The 20,289-nt window shown below is 45.9% G+C and overlaps 1 protein-coding gene across 10 annotated transcripts in view; it reads left to right on the plus strand.

Moving 5' to 3' along the window:
- LOC110530407 (laminin subunit alpha-3) overlaps positions 1-20,289 on the plus strand; it is a 119,336-nt gene that overhangs the window by 81,316 nt on the left and 17,731 nt on the right. For 9 of the 10 annotated variants that reach the window (XM_036986044.2, XM_036986047.2, XM_090182407.1 and 6 more), the window contains 21 exons: positions 1,911-2,067; positions 2,279-2,442; positions 2,651-2,759; positions 2,961-3,058; positions 6,730-6,931; positions 7,210-7,336; positions 7,753-7,892; positions 9,634-9,749; positions 10,784-10,995; positions 11,165-11,369; positions 11,635-11,779; positions 11,971-12,111; positions 12,534-12,695; positions 14,675-14,776; positions 14,903-14,986; positions 15,124-15,354; positions 17,957-18,070; positions 19,350-19,468; positions 19,610-19,791; positions 19,957-20,010; positions 20,120-20,271. In XM_036986044.2, coding sequence (XP_036841939.2) covers positions 1,911-2,067; positions 2,279-2,442; positions 2,651-2,759; positions 2,961-3,058; positions 6,730-6,931; positions 7,210-7,336; positions 7,753-7,892; positions 9,634-9,749; positions 10,784-10,995; positions 11,165-11,369; positions 11,635-11,779; positions 11,971-12,111; positions 12,534-12,695; positions 14,675-14,776; positions 14,903-14,986; positions 15,124-15,354; positions 17,957-18,070; positions 19,350-19,468; positions 19,610-19,791; positions 19,957-20,010; positions 20,120-20,271 — 3,016 coding nt within the window. Of the gene's footprint in view, positions 1-1,910; positions 2,068-2,278; positions 2,443-2,650; positions 2,760-2,960; positions 3,059-6,729; positions 6,932-7,209; positions 7,337-7,752; positions 7,893-9,633; positions 9,750-10,783; positions 10,996-11,164; positions 11,370-11,634; positions 11,780-11,970; positions 12,112-12,533; positions 12,696-14,674; positions 14,777-14,902; positions 14,987-15,123; positions 15,355-15,434; positions 17,396-17,956; positions 18,071-19,349; positions 19,469-19,609; positions 19,792-19,956; positions 20,011-20,119; positions 20,272-20,289 lie in introns of those variants that run through there. The other variant, XM_090182411.1, reaches the window with a different exon arrangement.

Below are 20,289 nucleotides of genomic sequence, written 5' to 3' on the forward strand. Positions count from 1 at the left end.
CCGTCGCGGGAGGTCCTGGTCTGCGGCCCGTCGCGGGAGGTCCCGGTCTGCGGCCCGTCGCGGGAGGTCCCGGTCTGCGGCCCGTCGCCGGACACTCTGGACTGGCGAGGCGCACTGTAGGCCTGGTGCGTGGTGCCGGTACTGGTTGTACCGGGCTGGGGACACGCACCTCAGGGTGAGTGCGAGGAGCAGGAACAGGGAGTACTGGACCCTGGAGACACACTGGAGGCCTGGTGCCGGCACTGGTGGTACTGGGCTGGGGACACGCACCTCAGGGCGAGTGCGGGGAGCAGGCACAGGACATACTGGGCTATGGAGGCGTACTGGAGGTATGGAGTGTAGAGCTGACACAACCCGTCCTGGCTGGATGTTTATACTCGCCCTACAAATGCAGGGCACTGGCACAGGACGCACTGGGCTGTGCAGACTCACAGTACGCAAAGCCGGCGCAGGATATCCTGGTCCAAGGAGGTATACTGGTGACCAGGAGCGCTGAGCCGGCACCCTCCTTCCTGGCTGGATGCCCATTCTAGCCCGGCCAATGCGAGGAGCTGGAACAGAGCGCACCGGGCTAGAATAGCACACTGGAGACACCGTGCGCGTCTCTGCATAACACGGTGCCTGACCAGTTACACGCTCCCCACGGTAAGCACGAGGAGTTGGCTTTGAGTCTCCCTCCTGACTCAACCAATCTCCTCGTGTGTACCCCCACCCAAAAAAATCTTGGGGCTGCCTCTCGGTCTTCCGTGCAAGCCATGTACCTTTATATCTTCGCCGTTCTTCCATTCTCTTGTATCCCTCCTCGCACTGTTCCAAAGAATCCCATGCCGGCTCTGGCACTCTCGCTGGATCGATCGACCACCTCTCAGTCTCCCAGGTTGTTACCCACTCGTCCTTCTCTCGGGTCCATTTCTCCATTAAGCACTGTTCCTCCCATTCACGCTGCTTGGTCCTTATGGTGGGTTATTCTGTCAGGTTCGTTGAATGGAGGAGACCAAGGCGCAGCGTGATATGAATACATGTTACTTTTAATAAAGACGGACACTAAACAAACTATACAAAATAACAACACGAACGTGACGCTTTAACTTTCCATCTGAAATAGCACATAAAAATATTATATAAATGTCCTAAAGCAAAAATATACACAAATAATACATTATCGGATGAAATTGCTTTAGAAAGGGGCACAAGACTGAGATGTCCTCTCTCCCCCTCCTGCTTGTACTGGCAATTGAACCACTAGACAGGACCCACAGGAAATAGGTATCAGTATTGGTAAACAATATAAACTAAACTTATTTGCAGACAATCTTCTGATATACCTGACCAATATTGAAAAGTCAATGCCCCCCTGCTAAAAATATTTTCAGAATACTCTAAAATCTCAGGATTTGAAATTTACGTGGGAAAAAATGAAATAATGGCAATAGGCTAAATAAAAATAACTCATGATCTACAGCAATCCTTTAAGGGGACTACAAAACATATCAATTACTTAGGATGTTTAAAAAGTGACAACAAAGATATAAAGATAACTTTATCCCATTACTCAACAATATGAAACCAGACCTTATTAAATGGAACAATCTTCCCATAAATCTAACGGCTAGACAAAACTTTTTCAGGATGGCATGGCTCCCAAAGTTTATATTCTTATTCTTGGAAATTAACCCACCGAAGACCTTCTTTAAAAAAATATATATGTTTGAGTTATGTTGTTGTTTGTATGTTTTGTTTTGTTAATACATATTTTATAAAATCTTACAAAAAACATTTTGTACTGTACATGCTGTAGACTGAGTGATGTTGTCTTTCTCTCCTCTGTGTTTTCCAATGTTTTTTTATTTTTTAAATGCATGTCATCCCCAGACTTTTAACCACTCTTGTGTCTCCCTCCCTTGGTCCAGCTGTCTGCTGTATAAGCATGTGGCGATGGACAGGTTGAGCTCTGTGCTGGGCTCTCAGGGCCAGTTTTCCAGCCGGAGGAGACGCAGGAGCAGACAGGCTCGTGTCCGCCGGCCCACCCCAGACCACCCTGACATGGCCTCTCTCACCGGGAGACAGGTGGGTCTAGGTCTGGGGCTTTGCTGATCCACGCTCACACACATGCATGCTTGCACATACGCACACACACAAACACGCTCACAAACATACTTTTTGTTGCTATGATTGGATAGTTTATGGTTAAAAACAATATTCTAGTTTGACGGTATGTTGACAGTGTGACACTGGGAGAATGTATCTGACCTCCCCTATGTCTGTGTGTGTCCTGTAGGCCCAGTTACAGCTGAACCTGCGTGTGTCTCGCCCCGGTCCCTACATCCTGGTCCTGGAGTATGCCAGCGAGGTGGACACGGTCCAGAACGTCAACCTGATCATCACTGGCCAATCAGAGATCCAGATCCAGGCCAGAGCCAACATCTACAGCTGCCAATTCAGGTTTGTGGGTTTACTGTATGTGAGTGTGTATTCATGCATGCATTATTCATTCCTGTCCTTCTTGAACACAATATATTGTTTATATAGTATGTACTTGAGAGGCAGTTTTGGCAAGTCATTTGTGTGTCATTTGTGTAATAAACCTGTTTTAATGCAGCTCTCCAGCTCTATAATGCCATTGATCATTGAGAGTGTTTACCTAATACAGCTTCCTGTGTCGGAGTGTGGCAGTAGATGGAATAAATCGCATGGCAGTGTTCCAGCTTACCCATAAGGCCGAGCTCCTTCTCCAGACCTCCACAGCCTCACTGTTGCTGGTGAGAATGAACTACGCCTCTCATTGCATGACAATAACTTGTGCATCCTCTTCTGCTTTGTCAACCATTTCTTATTTTGAAGTGTGCGTGTTATTTAGTAAGAGGAAGGGTACCGTCCCTATAAGCGAGTTTATAAAGTTTATATTAAAATGAAGTATACTTTTATTTCCTGTCACTATATTAACTGTATATTCCTCTCAGTATAAAGTGTATGCAGTGCCTGCGGAGGAGTTCTCCATGGAGTATGTGGACCCCAAGGTGCTTTGTGTATCTATCCATGGACGCTTCACCGAGGACAGGTAAGCCATTTTATATAATAATACTATGTTTTTCGATTGCCAGAGAACTTAGTGACTTCTTCAAACACTCTCTAAAATAGACAGCTGGAGCCTTTGACAGCTAGTCATCAGCAGCAATTACCAAACGTGGCAGTAAAGGTAGTGTTTTATATTTTACAGGCAGTCGGCTGTTGTGCAACCAGTACCCCTGTCTCTGGGGGTGGATACTAGCTGTTGTATTGTAGATGCTTATCTTCCACACCTGTTTTCCAGGTGTGATTCCATGCATTCCTCAGGCAGGGCACAGAGTCTCCTACCTGAAGCTGTCTGATCTATGGGCCAACCTCTCACTTTCCCCTCTCCCTCTCCTAACCCCTCTCCTACAGTATGTATGGACTGTACCCTCTCCCTCTCCTAACCCCCCCCCCCCTCCCCTCCTAACCCCTCTCCTACAGTATGTATAGACTGTACCCTCTCCCTCTCCTAACCCCTCTCCCTCTCCTATCCCCTCTCCCTCTCCTAACCCCTCTTCCTCTCCTCTCCTATCCCCTTTCCTAAGCCCTCTCCCTCTCTTAACCCCTCCCCTCTCCTATCCCCTAACCCCTCTCCCAACCCCTCTCCTAACCCCTTTCCTAACCCCTCTCCCGCTCCTATCCACTCTCCCCTCTCCTAGGCCCTCTCCCCACACATCTCTGTTCTCCAGAAAGCACAACTGTGCTTGATTAAGCTTGCCTGGTGCAATGGAACCAATGGAATAGTCCCAAAAGTGCACATCTGCACTTTTGGAACGAGTATATGAAATAAAGCTAATCATATTTGAACCCAGGTCTGACAGCCAGGGACCACGCCAGGATTTACTACCATGTTTGCTCCTGATGACTAGCTGTCAACAGCAACAGTTTTGTTATTGTACAGCTGGTTTTTCTGGCTGATTTACTCCACTTTACCCACTGACTGTAAATTGACTGCCTGCCTGGCTCCACTATTGTTGAAGGCAATTAGCAAGTTCATATTTTATTGAAAATAGCGAAGGGGGGATCTATTGTCAAGACACTTGAACATTACAGAAAGCCTTTACTTTCATGGTGCTCTGCTGTTTCCACTAAAACAAATACGGAGGGAAAGCATTAAAAGATCAGGCCTGAGAAAACAAAAAGCTTGCCATGTGTTGGTGATAAGAGCAAAGATAAGGACTTAAAACTGAGAAAAGAAAGAGTGAGCGTTTGACTAAAAGGGATGTTTTGTCAGATTGTGAAAGGAGCCAGGCTCCAGTATTAGACTTCAGTAAGAGGAACAAAGAGAAAGGGAGAGGTAACCTTTTACTGCAGTGTACTAAATCAGGGTCATACAGAGTGTTTCTTGGTACATTAGTCTTAAGCAAATCTACTTTGAAACAAAGGTATTCTCCTCAGACACACGTTTATGGGCTTAAAAAAAGAAGGCAGCTGTACCATGTCAGATATATAGTTGAAATGTATTCAATTTTGAGTTTGCATTCCAATATTACACTTTATATATACTGAACAAAAAATATAAACGCAACATTTAAAGTGTTGGTCCCATGTTTCATGAACTGAAATAAAAAATCCCAGAAATGTTCCTAATGCACAAAAAGCACATTTCTCCTTTGCCAAGATAATCCATCCACCTGACAGGTGTAGCATATCAAGGAGCTGATTAAACAGCTGTACCTTGTGTTCGGGACAACAAAAACCACTCTAACATGTGCAGTTTTGTCACACAACACAATGCCACAGTTTTGAGGAAGTGTGCAATTGGCATGCATATTGCAGGGATGTCCACCAGATCTGTTGCCAGAGAATTTAATGTTAATTTCCTTACCATAAGCCGCTTCCAACATCATTTTAGAGAATTTGGCAGTACGTCCAACCGGCTGCACAACCGCAGACCACATGTAACTACGCCAGCACAGGGCTTCCTCATCTGAAACCAGCCTTCCGGACAGCTGATGAAGCTGTGGGTTTGATTACAGCTGATGAAGCTGTGGGTTTGATGACAGCTAATGAAGCTGTGGGTTTGATGACAGCTGATGAAGCTGTGGGTTTGCACAACAGAAGAATTCCTGCACAAACTGTCAGAAACTGTCTCAGGGATGCTCATTTGCGTGCTTGTCATCCTCACCAGGGTCTTAAAGTGTTGAGTGAGTGTGCAATTGGCATGCTGACTGCAGGAATGTCCATCAGAGTGGGTGCCAGAGAATTTAATGTTCATTTCCTCTACCATAAGCCGCCTCCAACGTTGTTTTAGTGAATTTTCCAGTACGTCCAACCGGCCTCACAACCGGAGACCATGCCAGCCCTGGACCACCACATCCGGCTTCTTCACCTGTGGGATCGTCTGAGACCAGCGACCTGGAAAGCTTATTAAACTGAGGAGTATTTCTGCCTGTAATAAAGCCCTTTTTGTGGGGAAAAACGCATTCTGATTGGCTGGGCCTGGCTCCCCAGTGGGTGGGCCTATGCCCTCCCAGGCCCACCTATGGCTGCTCCCCTGCTCAGTCACGTGAAATCCATAGATTAGGGCCTAATGAATTTGTTTAAATTGACTGGTTTCCTTGTATAAACTGTAACTCAGTAAAATCGTTGAAATTGTTGTATGTTGCATTTGTATTTTTGTTCAGTATACATCACAGAAGACTGAAATGTAACAAAACTATTTGACATAGAAACAATGGAAAACATTCCACCCATGAGGCCACTAGCTCATTTGACTGCAGGAAAGGGCTTTGGGGGTAAATATGAAGTCTTTAGGGGAATGCAGCGGGATCAGTGGGTTCGCTCTGTGTGTGGTGTGAGTAATTTAGTTGGGATTTATATACATTAATGTGATAGTTATTCTGATGTCATCATTTGAAAGCTGCTTACTCAAGATTTCACAGGTCACAGCCTTTAACTGGTCACTGACCCTGGTAATAACCCATCTGTGTTTCCCAGTAGTGCTTGGCAAACACTTCAGAAGCCCTCGGAGGCTGCATCTGAAATGGGCCCTGGTCTAAAGTGCACTCTTTAAAAAAAAAGGTGCTATCTTGAACCAATAAAGGTTCTTCGTCTGTCCCCATATGAGAACCCTTTGAAGAACCCTTTTTAGTTCCAGGTAGAATCCTTTTGGGTTCCATGTCGAACCTGTCACGTTCACTGTCTTCAAACTCCCCGTCATAAATGAGCCAAGGCGCAGCGTGTATGTAATTCCACATCTTTAATAAAATGAAACCTTCACAAAAAACAGGTAAACAGAAACCGAACGTGATGCAACCATGGCGCCCACAAACACACACAGAAAATACATAATTACACACAACATTAGGTGGGAAATGATGATACCCAATCAGAGACAACGATAGACAGCTGCCTCTGATTGGGAACCACACTCGGCCAAATACAAAGAAATAGAAAACATAGAATGCCCACTCAAATCACACCCTGCCCAAACCAAATAGAGAAATAAAACGGCTCTCTAAGGTCATGGCGTGACAGAACCCTTTCCACAGAACCAGAAGGGTTCTACCTGGAACCAAAAAAGGTTAACTTATTGAGACAGCCGAAGACTGTAGTGCACTATATATAGGGAATAGGGTGCCATTTTAGATGCGCCCTCAGAGTTGCTTTAACCAACCTTCCCCTCATCTGTTCTGTTCCCCCTCCTCTCATCCCTCCTTCCATCCCTCCCTCCAGTCAGTACTGTGTTCCCAGCCAGTATGACAGGCCCTCCTCAGCCCTGGTTCTGGATGCAGCTCGTGACGGGCGCCTCTCCTCCCACCGGGTCGTCCCCCAGCAGAGGGAGATTGAGGAGTGGAGACAGAGACGACAGTCAGGGGCAGGGGGGTTCCCTCTCCCTGGAGTTCAGAGTGAAGGGGTACTACTAAAATCTCCCCAGGTACATGCATGGAGATGGCCCACATAATGCTGCTGCTGCTTGGAGTGGGACCTGGCACTGGAAAGCATGTGGGGCTTGAGACATGAAGCCCTCAGCTTCACTAACATTAATGGCAGTAACTCTGACATATTTAGTTCTAAATATATTATAGCTGTATGTTAGATAATGAGCATGTTTCAAATTATGCAAACACACTTTCTCTCATCTCTTACTGTCTCTGTGGTATTGACCAGAGGATGTTTCTCAACATGTGTTCATCCTGTGTTGTGTTTCTCCAGAATGAGATCAGTTTCAGTGCCAGAGTGGAAGCTCCTGGCAGGTATGTGTTTGTGGTTCACTACTGCCAACCTGAACACACCACCTTCCCTGTAGAAGTGCGGGTGGAGGCTGGACGCACCTGGACTGGTGAGTTTGGTGCGCAATGTAGGTGTATAAAGAGGTTGACCCAGATAGATATGGTTGGATAGAGAGTGTATATGATACAGGAAATCTACAAAGAATGAATGTGATCAATTGTCATGAACATAGTAGCTAGTTCCTTATTCTATGGTATTGTTGTAGAAGGAAAGGTTTTGGGGGGGTTCTAGTGGTCTCTGGTGATGGGGGTGATTCTCTTTTAAGAGCAGATTAGGCATCTGACTCTCGCCCCACATGACAAGATGATCAAAGGCCTCGGACACACTTTTGATGGGAATGGGGGTTGATGGGGAGGGATTACCGCGTGGCGCAACTGATGTCTTTTCCCCTTCTCTCTTTCTACTCCTCCCTCTCTCTCCTTTACCTTGCCTCTGCTCCTCCCCCACATCCCTCTCTCCCCCCAGGCTTTGTAAACGCCTCCTTCTGCCCTGGTGTCTCTTGCTGCAGGAAGGTGGTCATCGCTGAGAGGCGCATTGCTCTGGACCTTCCCCAGCAAGACCTGGCCATCTCTCTCAAGGTTCCACCCAGGAAGACTCTCACTCTGGTCAGTCACATACAATTTGTTGGTCAGTCATGGTCACTGGGTCAATTCCTTACTCTGGCAATGTTCAATGTCTATACTACCACTAAGAATACATGCAGTGGTCTAAGGTGCCACCAGAGATTCTGGGTTCGAGCCCAGTCTCTGCCGCAGCCGGCCGCGACTGGGAGGCTCATGGGGCACTGCACAATTGGCCCAGCGTCATCCGGAGTTAGGGAGGGTTTGGCCAGGCAGGGATATCCTTGTCTCATCGCGCACTAGCGACTCCTGTGGCGGACCGGGCGCAGTACACGCTGACCAGGTCGCTAGGTGTACGGTGTTTCCTCCGGAAACATTGGTGCGGCCGGCTTCCGGGTTGGATGTGCATTGTGTCAAGAAGCAGTGCGGCTTGGTTGGGTTGTGTTTCGGAGGACGCATGGCTCTCGACCTTCGCCTCTCCTGAGTCCGTTCTCGACCTTCGCCTCTCCCGAGTCCGTACGGGAGTTGCAGCGATGAAACAAGACAGTAACTACTACCAATTGGATACCTTGAAATTGGGGAGAAAAAGGGGTAAAATAAAAATGTTAATTTAAAAAAAAAAATGCTGCTTCATTTCAGCATGTTAATGTGGATCGTAGAAGAGAACAGAGACCGTTTGTCAGTTGATCATCTTTGGCCATACTGTAAGGTGGTGAACAGATATTCCTGTCTTAAAGAAAACCCAGACTAGGTGATGCCTGTAGTGTAATTTAGGAGCCAAGAATCTCGGCCTTTAGTATGCTGTATTAGAGGTTTACAAGGTTGGCACTGTGAGACTCTCTCCTCTGTGTTATATCATGTCCCAAACAACAACAATGCGGTACTGTATTCTACCTGGCAACACTCCACTGCACACTGTTAGAGCTTTCCAACCTTGTAACAAAGTGAAACACACAGCTACGTTTGTATTTGCTGTAGAGCAGGGGTAGGCAACTAGATTTAGATGCGGGCCAATTTTTTGGGTCGGAGTAGATGGTTGGGGGTCTGGAACACAATTATAATCATTTGTACACTGCAAATTTACCAAATTTAAGCCCAAAAAGAGAAAGAAAATTACATAGAGACAAGATTACATACCCTATGTCTATTTTTTTTATTTGTGGGAATACTTGGGGACAGATTTCCTAAATGAAACACATTTTTATCTGGATTACTGGTGATTTGAGTCTTTTTTTTCACCCAAAACAAAATATTTATTAGTATTACATATCACTTGTGTGCCTATTTGGGCTACGGGCCTCCTGTTGCTGACCCCTGTTGTAGGGTGTTTAATTAAGTAATAAGGAGTGCCTGGATACAGCCCTTAGCCGTGCTATATTGGTCATATACCACAAACCCCTGAGGTGCCTTATTGCTATTATAAACTGGTTACCAATGTAATTAGAGCAGTAAAAATAAATATTTTGTCATACCTGTGGTATACAGTCGAATATACAGTACCACGTCTGTCAGCCAATCAGCATTCAGGGCTCGAACCACCCAGTTTATAATGCAGCATACCCCACGTGGTATGCCACTGCAGACCAACAACAACAAAACAGCTCAACGTATCACTGAAATGCCCAGTCTTTTGTTTGTTTTTAAACCTTTTTTCAATTTGAAGTCTGTCAGATAAAACCGTTTCTTAAGCTATGATAAGTATCAAAGTGGAAGTGTTTCAGAGAGACAAGCCTACAGCATCGTTTGGTTTTGACAAGATTTGTTATGTTTTGTTCCTTTTCTTCAGGATTATATCTTGGTGGTTCCTGATGATAGCTACACCCCTGATCTACTGAAAGAGAAGCCACTGGATAAGTCATCTGATTTCACCAGACAGTGTGAAGGTCAAGGCTTTTATATAGAGTAAGTATTCAGTTCACTGACCGTGCTCTCAAGACTTAGCCCTAGCAAAACAACCTGCCTTGTGGAATGGGTTCAACTGCTTTGCTGAGTGATTTGAAGATTAGATGAATGAGTATGATTGATATTGTAGGATCATTTGATGTTTATTTGAAACTTAAGTATATTTGAGGTATTTGCTTCCTACACTAATATATTACCAGAATATCCTTCCTAGGGAATCCCATCCACAATACCGTCCTTGGATGTTATTCTAAATAAAGCCCTCTAGTAGTTGATCAGTGGTGAATTTTCCAATAATTTACAAGCTTTTACAATGCATGTTAAAGGTAAAGGTAGACTCAGCCTGCATCGCAGTTTCTAGCTGTGCCACTCGAGATCCTGGTTCGAGTCCAGGCTCTGTCGCTGCCGGCCTCGACCGGGAGACCCATGGGGCAACGCACAATTGGTCCAACGTCACCCGGGTTAGGGGAGGGTTTGGCTGGCAGGGATGTCCTTGTCCCATCGTGCTCTAGCGACTCCTGTGGCGGGCCGGGCGCAGTGCATGCTGACATGGTCGCCAGGTGTACGGTGTTTCCTCCGACACATCCCGAGTCCGTACGGAGTTGCAGCGATGAGACAAGTCTGTAACTACCAATTGGATACCACAAAATTGTGGAGAAAAAGGGGTAAAAGTTTTTTTTAAATGATTAAATAATTTGTAAAGATAGACTCAGCGATTTGACGTATTTGCAGAAAGTAAACATCATAGTGGGTACATTTTCGCAACAACACCACTGTTTGGTGCCCTGGCTACTTTGCTCTGAACAGCGTGAGGCGAACCCGTGCACATGCGCAGATACTGTGTGTGACTGTGTGAGAGCGAAGTCTTGTGTCTCGTTCATCTCAATATCTGGGGTGCTCCTCTTGGAAATGTCATTTTGCTTTGTCTACCTTTAAATGTGTGGATGTAAAAACTGTAACTGGAGAATTTCAGAATTACTTTTTTTGATTGACCCCTGACCTGAATGTTCTCGTCCTGATCCAACTTCCCACAGCCCTAGAACCTCCTCCCAGTTCTGCCAAGTCTCAACACGCTCCCTGGTAGCAGCCTACAGTGATGGGGCCCTGCCTTGCTACTGTGATAAGTCAGGAGCCACGGGGCCCACCTGTAACCCTGTAGGGGGCCAGTGTCCCTGTCGGCCCCATGTCATCGGTCGACAGTGTACACGATGCGCCACAGGATACTACGGCTTCCCCTACTGCAAACGTGAGTGGATTTGACTTACTAAAATGTCTCTCTCTCACACACGCACACACACACACACACACACACACACACACACACACACACACACACACACACACACACACACACACACACACACACACACACAGTGTCCTACCCTAACCTGTCTATATCCTTTGTTCCCCTTCAGCCTGTGAGTGTGGCCAGCGGCTGTGCCATGAGGTGACAGGCCAGTGTATCTGCCCGCCCCAGACAGTGAAGCCAGCCTGTGATGTGTGTGAGAGCCAGACATTTAGCTACCACCCTCTAGTGGGCTGTGAGGGCTGTGACTGCTCCCCCAGCGGAGTCAGGCCCAACGCAGGGAGAGACTGTGACCGTGATACCGGACAATGCATGTGAGTGGCCTTCTGTCTGATCTGACATACATCATACAGTATGTGTCACTAATGCCAGTGTGTATCATATGTGGTGATTGTGAATTATTGTTAGATTATTGTGTGTTTATTCGTATATGCCTATTCCCTCCAAATAAAATGTAAGTGTGACCATAGCTCTTTAAATTTGACCCTGTTCTGACATGCTTTGTGTGTGTGTGTGTGTGTGTGTGTGTGTGTGTGTGTGTGTGTGTGTGTGTGCGTACGTGCGCGTGCGTGCCTGTAGATGTAAGCCCAGGATCGGGGGGCGCCAGTGTGACCGGTGCGCTGCAGGTTTCTACAGGTTCCCTGAGTGTCTCCCATGTAGCTGTAACAAGGGAGGAGTCACAACAGACGTCTGCCACCCTGACACAGGGCAGTGCCTCTGCAAGGTGACTGACTATACACGATAAATATACTACTTGTAAAAGGAAGAATGATTATCTACAGTACTGTATGTGTACATTTACAAATAGGAAGACTCTGTACACTGCCATATAATTCCCTTAAGTGTTTACCTACGCCATAACAATATTTTGACCACTGGCTTTCGCAGTTTAACATGTTTTTTCTGTTGTTGTAGAGAAACGTCCAGGGAGCCCTCTGTGATGCCTGTAGAGACGGGTCCTTCCACTTTGACCCCTCCCACCCCAGGGGCTGCATCAGCTGCTTCTGCTTTGGAGCCAACAGCCAGTGTCAGAGCACCCGCAAACGCAGGGGGAAGGTGCGTGTGTGTGTGTGTGTGTGTGTGTGTGTGTGTGTGTGTGTGTGTGTGTGTGTGTGTGTGTGTGTGTGTGTGTGTGTGTGCATGCATTTGTATGGTTGTGTGTTTGTATATGTGTGTGTGAAGATTTTAAGGTGTTTTCATTGATACATTATTGGGTTTCTGGTCTATAGAAATCTAAAATGGCGTGTTATTATTATTATGTACTTGTTCAGACACATGATCCAACAAACATAACCAGTGTTGCATCAACCCAAATTCCATAGACCGGATATACCCACAGCTTTGCTACACCTGCGGAACATAAACCCATTGCGCTCCATTGCATACCACAGCATGCTATTCTATTCCTATAATGGTATTTCACCTAATCACAGACCTATAATATATAGTACAATTCTCTTTCCATCCGCTTCCACTAGTTTGTGGACATGCGTGGCTGGCGTCTGGAGAGAGCTGACCAGGAGGAGGTGACATCAGTTCTCAACCCATCCAGTAACACAGTGGTAGCAGACATACAGGAGCTGCCTGGAACTACTCAGCTCCTCCACTGGGTGGCGCCTCCATCCTACCTGGGAGACAGGGTGAGTGGAGCGAGTGGGACTCAGGAGGAGCACATGTACTGTTTATAGAATAGTTCAGTTTAATAAAGAGGATATGTTTCAGTAACATTTGGAAGGTCTTTTTATATTAGACTTGAGCATTTTAAGCTAGAATCCTTAGTTACTACATCCATTTTTGGGCTCATGAGGTTAGTTCAACTGTCATACACTGACAGAACCCAAAATGTAAGCTTGGTTTGCTCCAATGTTTGTAAACAATGTAAATGTAAACAAACACTATCTAGCGTTAAAACTATAATTTTGATATCATGGATGGTCAGTCCTTGCATCCATAGCTCTGCCTGTGAATTTGAGAGTGGTTACATTTCTCCAGGCCCATCCCTCATCTTTTTTTTTTACCAAAACAGAGGCGGGGCGATCACTTTATTCTTTTAATTAATTTAATTAAGGACTCTAGCTTTAACATTTGAACATTTGATAAATTGTTATTTAGTGGTGAATTCAGTGTCAACAGGAAAAGTATACGAGGAGTCAGTCTTAGCAGCTGCCATAGAGCCTAACCAATAGTGCTTTGACCTGGGGGGTATACTACAAAGTAGGATCTATGCGTTATCCAGCTAACTTCAATAAACAACCAGAAATAACTCAACTTGGATGTGTGTTCTTGGTTGCTGAGTCAATTAGACCATGCCCATTTCAAGCTTGTCTTAAATATACCATATATACCCTACCATTCATAAGTTTGGGGTCACTTAGAAATGTCCTTTTTTTAAAAATAAAAATAAAAGCACTTTTTTTAATCCATTAAAATAACATCAAATTGATCAGAAATACAGTGTAGACATTGTTCATTTTGGAAATGACTATTATAGCTAGAAACGGCAGATTTTTTTATGGAATATCTCCATAAGTGTACAGAGGCACATTTTCAGCAAACATCACTCCTGTATTCCAATGGCACGTTGTGTTAGCTAATCCAAGTTTATCATTTTAAAAGGCTAATTGATCATTATAAAACAATTTTTGCAATTAGGTTAGCACATGTTGTTCTGATTAAAGAAGCTATACAACTGGCCTTTTTTTTTAGACTAGTTGAGTATCTAGAGCATCAGCATTTGTGGGTTTAATTTCAGGCTTAAAATGGCCCAAAACAAAGAACTTTCTTCTGAACCTCGTCTATGTATTCTTGTTCTGAGAAATGAAGGCTATTCCATGCGAGAAATTGCCAAGAAACTGAAGATCTTGTACAACGCTGTGTACTACTCCCTTCACAGAACTGTGCAAACGGGCCCTAACCAGAATAGAAAGATGAGTGGGAGGCCCCGGTGCACAACTGAGCAAGAGTACAAATACATTTGTGTCTAGTTTGAGAAACAGAAGCCTCACACGTCCTCAACTGGCAGCTTCATTAAACAGTACCCGCAAAACACCAGTCTCAACGTCAACAGTGAAGAGGCGACTCCGGGATGCTGGCCTTCTAGGCAGAGTTCCTCTGTCCAGTGTCTGTTATTTTGCCCATCTTAATCTTTTATTTTTATTGGCCAGTCTAAGATAAGGCTTTTTCTTTGCAACTCTGCCTAGAAGGCCAGCATCCCGAGTAGAGCAGCGGTCTAAGGGACTGCATCTCAGTGCTAGAGGCGTCACTACAGACCCTAGTTCAATTCCAGGCTGTATCACAACCGGCCGTGATTGGGAGTCCCATAGAGCAGCACACAATTCGCCCAGCATCGTCTGGGTTAGGGTTTTGGCGGGGTAGACCGTCATTGTAAATAAGAATTTGTTCTTAACTGACTAGCCTAGTTAAATAAAGGTTAAATAAATAAAAAATAAATAAAAAAACTCCTTGTTCCTGCTTTGTAATATACCCCCCAGTTCTGCACTGATTCAGACCATAGAATTAGAATGATTGCTAAGTCATTCATGAATGTTCTATTCATTCTATTTCTATAGTTTAGACCCAGTCCCAGTGACTCTGACGGTATGCTCTGCTCCTGTTTCAGGTGTCTTCCTATGGGGGCTACCTGACCTACCAGGCCAAGTCATTTGGGATTCCTAGTGAGGGGATGTCTTTGCTGGACCGCAGACCTGATGTCTTGCTCAGTGTACGTACAGTATGACATATCATCACTCACGGCTAATTATGACATCTCTCTTATTGGTGTATAAGTCGTGTATAACTCACTTCCTGTTGTGAGTAACCCAGTGTTGTTTCTCTGTGATGTCCTCAGGGCAAGGAGATGGCCCTGGTCCACATGGCCCCAAAGACCCCCGAACCAGACAGACTCCACCAGGGCAGAGTCCAGCTAGTGGAGGTATAGAAAACATTTTTTCCTACCTAAAACGTGGTCAAACTGAGTCCTTATTCCATTCTATCTGTTGTGAACAACACCTTTAAAGCACTTCAAAGTGTACACTCCCTCACTAATACCTATCTGTGTGTTATGTGCAGGGGAACTGGCGTCACGCCGGCACCAACCGGCCTGTGTCCAGGGAGGATCTGATGGTGGTCCTGGCTGGGCTGGTGGCACTGAGGGTGCGGGCTCTTTACTTCACCCAGAGCCAGAGACTCAGTCTGGGGGAGGTAGGCCTGGAGGAGGCTACAGACACGGGGTCCGGTGGCCCTGCCAGCACCGTGGAGCAGTGTGCCTGTTCCCCTCTCTACAGAGGAGACTCCTGCCAGGTTTGACTCGGGCCGTAATGATCTTGTTCACTCCTAGTCCCCTAGGTGTTTCATATTGACATACAGGGGTCATACAGGCATAAGCAATATGGTTAAAGATTTGAAGAGTACTTCTGGGGTGCCTTGGAGTCTTATTTTGGAAATGGTAGTATATCCAAGGCAAGATGGACTTTTAGCTCTCAGGTGCACAACGAGCAGGGCTGGGAGCTTGGGCTAAAGGTCAGTTTGGGATTGGGAAGGAGAGGTGGGAAAGACAGTGGGAGAGCGAAAAGGATTAGGAGAAGGTAGTAGAGAGAGAAAGAATACAGGAGGGGCTGAGAGAGAGAGAGGTGACGACTGATAGGTCTAGTCATTTTAGAAAAGAGAAGAGTTGTAACACGCCCAAACGCCCGGGGTGAGTGAGGTCACTGGCAGGCAGAGGAAAAACCCTTCAGCCCATCATAGAGACGACGGTTTAAACAACCCTGTGTGGAATGTCCTGGAAAAAAACCCTGTGTGTCTGTGTGTGTCTGAGTTCATCAGCCAAGCCCAGTAGCCCCAGGCAGAGGGAGAAGATGTACAATCACCATGACATAATATTAGACATTCAATTACTGCTGTAAAGTGCTCCACTGTGGCATGGTAACAGCAGTTAAAATAAAATACAATAAAAAAACATTTACAGTACGATGGTCATCAAGTTTCAACAGAATTCTTCCCCTTGGGGTGTTTAGTGCATGGGTGGGTCTCTGTAAGCATTTTCCCCCTGAAAATCCACATATTAAATTGAATGTAGATGAAACCATTTTTGGTGTGTAACCCCTAGGGATGGGCGGCTGACAGTGAAGATGTGGTCTTGTTACCCTGGCAACAGTGTCCTGATGACTTTACAATGGATTTTCATTTGACTTGATTGAGTTGTTTTTCCCCATTTTGTGGTTGTGCTCTAAGCAGTGTTATTCTGTGTGTGTGTGTGTGTGTGTGTGTGTGTGTGTGTGATATCAACGTCCTGTAATCAGGTGTGTTCAGAGGAAATGGATAATATATAGCCGACGGCAGTAATAAAAAGGAGAGGCACGCTGACACACAGCCTGTGTGGTATCTGGCAACCTGGGACGGTGTTACTCACCACCCTCAACCAGACAGACACAATGTGTGTGTGTGTATTCTAGGTGTGAGTGATCTTCTGTACTGTCTGGAGGTCTATGAGTATTATTCACAGAACCACACAATCACACTGGCATACTCACAAAGATACCCTATGGACACACATTAACACACACGATCCAAAACACACTCATTCAGTCTCCCAGGTGGAACCACACCCGAGCAACATTAGGATTTTCCTTTAGACTGTTTGTTAGTGTAAGCGAAGTTGTATTTTTGAAAATAGTTATGAGAATAAATGTGTGTGTGATGTGCACGTATGTCAGTGTGTGTGTGTGGGTGTGCATGCTGCTACATTGCTCTGACTGCGGCACTGACTCAGGTGCTGTACATGAGTGATGGGGCGTGTCCTCTACGTGTGAGTCTGTGAGTGTTTAAGAGGCAGAGGCAGGGAGTTATTTCAGAGTAAACGGGAGTGATGTCAGGCACGAGTGCACACAGACACCAGAGAGGGAGAGACGTGCTACTACAGGTCCTGCTATGGGGAACCTTACTGGGACTATGCAGCGCAGGACACAGACCATATTCCAGGGGAGAGAGGAACCGCTATCCCAGACAGCATGACCGAGAGGCACAGAGAATAGATTATCCTTTCATACATGACCAGGGAGGACAAAGAGTACATTACCCTTCTGTGAATGATCAGGGGACCCAACGAGTCCAGTACCCTTCTGTGAATGATCAGGGGACCCAACGAGTCCAGTACCCTTCTGTGAATGATCAGGGGACCCAAAGAGTCCACTACCCTTCTGTGAATGATCAGGGGACCCAACGAGTCCAGTACCCTTCTGTGAATGACAGAGGACAGACTGTTCAGTACCCTTCTGTGAATGACAGAGGACAGACTGTTCAGTATCCGTATTTTGACGACCAAGGTTCCAGTTCTCAGATCCAGGTAAACCCATGGAAGTCAAGCAGTGGTGAAGTCTGCTGGCTTACAAACGGATGTACTGTCTGTAATGTATGTGTGGCCGCTCTGTGCATGAGTTAGACCTGTAGGACATCAGTTGACTTCCAGACTGTAATCTTACAGAGCAAAGGGTATGTTTGGCAGTGGTGCGTGGTGTGATGTCTTGTATTCAGCGTGGTGCTGGTGACACACCCCACCTGCGAACAGTTTGGAACATTTGTGAGATCAGTCATTCTCTGTTGCTAGGCAGATTAGCTGAGGTAAACTCAGACAGCCTTTATCTACTCAAACATTGCCACTTTGAATGGTAAAATGTTCTTCTGTGTGGGAATTAAGTGTGTTGTTTTGAAACGTGTATTTAGTATTGTGTTCTGTTTGTGATAGAACTTGTGTGGCTCTTTCATATTTTTTGTTATTCATCCATTGAGTCCCATTGAGCTAGACATCACTTTTAAAGCTCTGACTTTCCATGAAGTATTGCTGTATCTACTGAATGTATTTGATGTGTCTGTATTCTTGTCTGATGTTTGTGTTTCTCTGTTCCAGAACTGTGCCACTGGTTACTATAGAGACGGCAGTGGACCATACCTGGGTCTCTGTGTGCCCTGCTCCTGTAACGGCCTGGCCAACGAGTGTGACGAGAGGACTGGGAGGTGTCTGGTAAGAACACACATGTACACACATGTACACACACACACACACACACACACACACACACACACACACACACACACACACACACACACACACACACACACACACACACACACACACACACACACACACAGAGAGAGAGAGAATAGACTGGGAGGTGCCTGGTAAGAACACACATGTACACACACACACACACACACACAGGTTCTGACTCAGCACTCAAGAGTGAAGTGACCATAACCGCATATGAAGGTGCAATACCTAAGTCATCCCATCTGACTCCAAGGTGAGCCACAGTCCAGTCATCAGTCATAGTCTGGACATCTTACCCATGCCACTGGGCATTTCTGTGGGTCCCCCATGGGCATCCCACCCTACCCGGGTGTTACCACATACTGTTCTGTACCATAGCAGGCTAACCACATTAAAGTATTGACTGATGTGGGTCTGTGTTAGTAGATGTGATCACATGTAAATGTGATATGGGTCTACATTAGCCCCTAGGGGAGCCTTCATCTGTCTCCTTCTGTCACGGATGGCAGGGTGGAGTGGAGGGTGAAACTCTAGATCTCTAAAATCCCATGCAGCACTCTATATTCTCCTCTCTCTCGTTCTCCCTTTCTCTCTCTCGTATCTCCCTCTATCTCGCCCTCCCCTCCCTCCCTCTCTTTCTCTCTCACCATCTATTTCATTCTCGCTCGCTCGCTCTCTCTCTCTCTCCCTCCATTTCTCTCTTATCTCCTCTCATCTTACACAAGCCCCTCAAGAGCAGTGCCTCTCTCCAGGCCTAAGGAACCCAGAGCACTACGGACAGACAGACGCACATGGCTGAGCACGGTCTCTCTCTGCAGTGAATGTCCATCAAAATCACTTTAGTGAATGGATTAGAACAGAAATGTTTGGAATCTCCCTATCATCATCCTCCTCTCTCATAAAAACAACCACCCTCCTTTGTGGTAAAAATAGGATTTATGTAATGTACAGTTAGATAAACCCTGTGGTGGGGTATGGCCGTGTGGTTTTGTCCACAAAAGGACAAAGAGTGTTTAGACTCACTATGATCTTTATTATGGTACTTTCATTAAATTAGTGAGGCTATAGATTCTCTTTGTTACTTGGTTATTTAATAAGAGAGCACTACCTTGTGCTGCTCACTGTCTAAACAGATACGAACGTGTACACTATGATGGATCACAGCTCTATTACTTTAAGACTCTACTATTTAGATTCTCTTATTGGCATGCTCAAGTGCTCTAACCATGTTTTTTACTATTCCTGTGGACAGAACTGCCAATACGACACGGCTGGAGACCGATGTGAGCGCTGCAAAGAGGGTTACTATGGAGATGCTGCCCAGGGGTCATGCCGGGTGTGCCCGTGCCCCTTCAGTGTGCCAGCTAACAGGTCAGTGTCACCAAAGAACCAATCAGTGGCACGCTCAACCATAGTAGATGCTTCTTTGGTGGAATCAAACCTGTGTACTGACTTACTGTTGTTGGCCCAGTATTCAAGTGTTTAAATGTACTCTTCATCATTCCACTATAGTTTTGCAGTGGGTTGCAGAGAGGCTGCTGGAGGGTTCCAGTGTGTTTGTAAACAAGGCTACGCAGGAGACAGGTGTGAACGATGTGCCCCTGGTTACTATGGTGATCCATTGACAGCTGGAGGAAGCTGTAGGCCTTGTGACTGTAACGGCAATGGAAACAGCTGTGACTCCAGGACTGGGGGTGAGTGGTGATGTGACTGAGACATGATGACATATTCAGAAAACCCGCACCATTGAGTGTATTGGTATAGCGTTATTCTCAGTTCATCATTATTATTATTTATTCAATGGCATTGTAGTTACTTTTTTTTTGGATCATGAATGCATAATTCTGCTCTTTCTACAGTGTGCAAGAACACTTTGGAGCCAGGGGACACTAACACTGATGAGCAGTGCCACGGTTAGTGTCTGTTGTGTAACGTCTGATGGGTTCAACGAGAGGACAGGACATGGGGGCACCTACCTCGTCATGATCAACTACTGATTACACTTGTCTATGTGGTTCTCAGAGTGTGATGACTGCGCCAAGACCTTAATAAATGACCTGCAGCGTCTGGATGAGGAGCTGGCGAGAATTAAGACTCAGCTGGACAGCGCCAGTATCTCCGCCTCCTCCCGGGACAGACTCGGGAAGCTGGAAAATGCCATCACAGAGACCAAGGTACTAATGCGTTAATGG

Source organism: Oncorhynchus mykiss, chromosome 8 (genome assembly GCF_057628025.1).
Source record: "Oncorhynchus mykiss isolate SJ-2025 chromosome 8, ASM5762802v1, whole genome shotgun sequence".
NCBI classification, from domain to species: domain Eukaryota; kingdom Metazoa; phylum Chordata; class Actinopteri; order Salmoniformes; family Salmonidae; genus Oncorhynchus; species Oncorhynchus mykiss.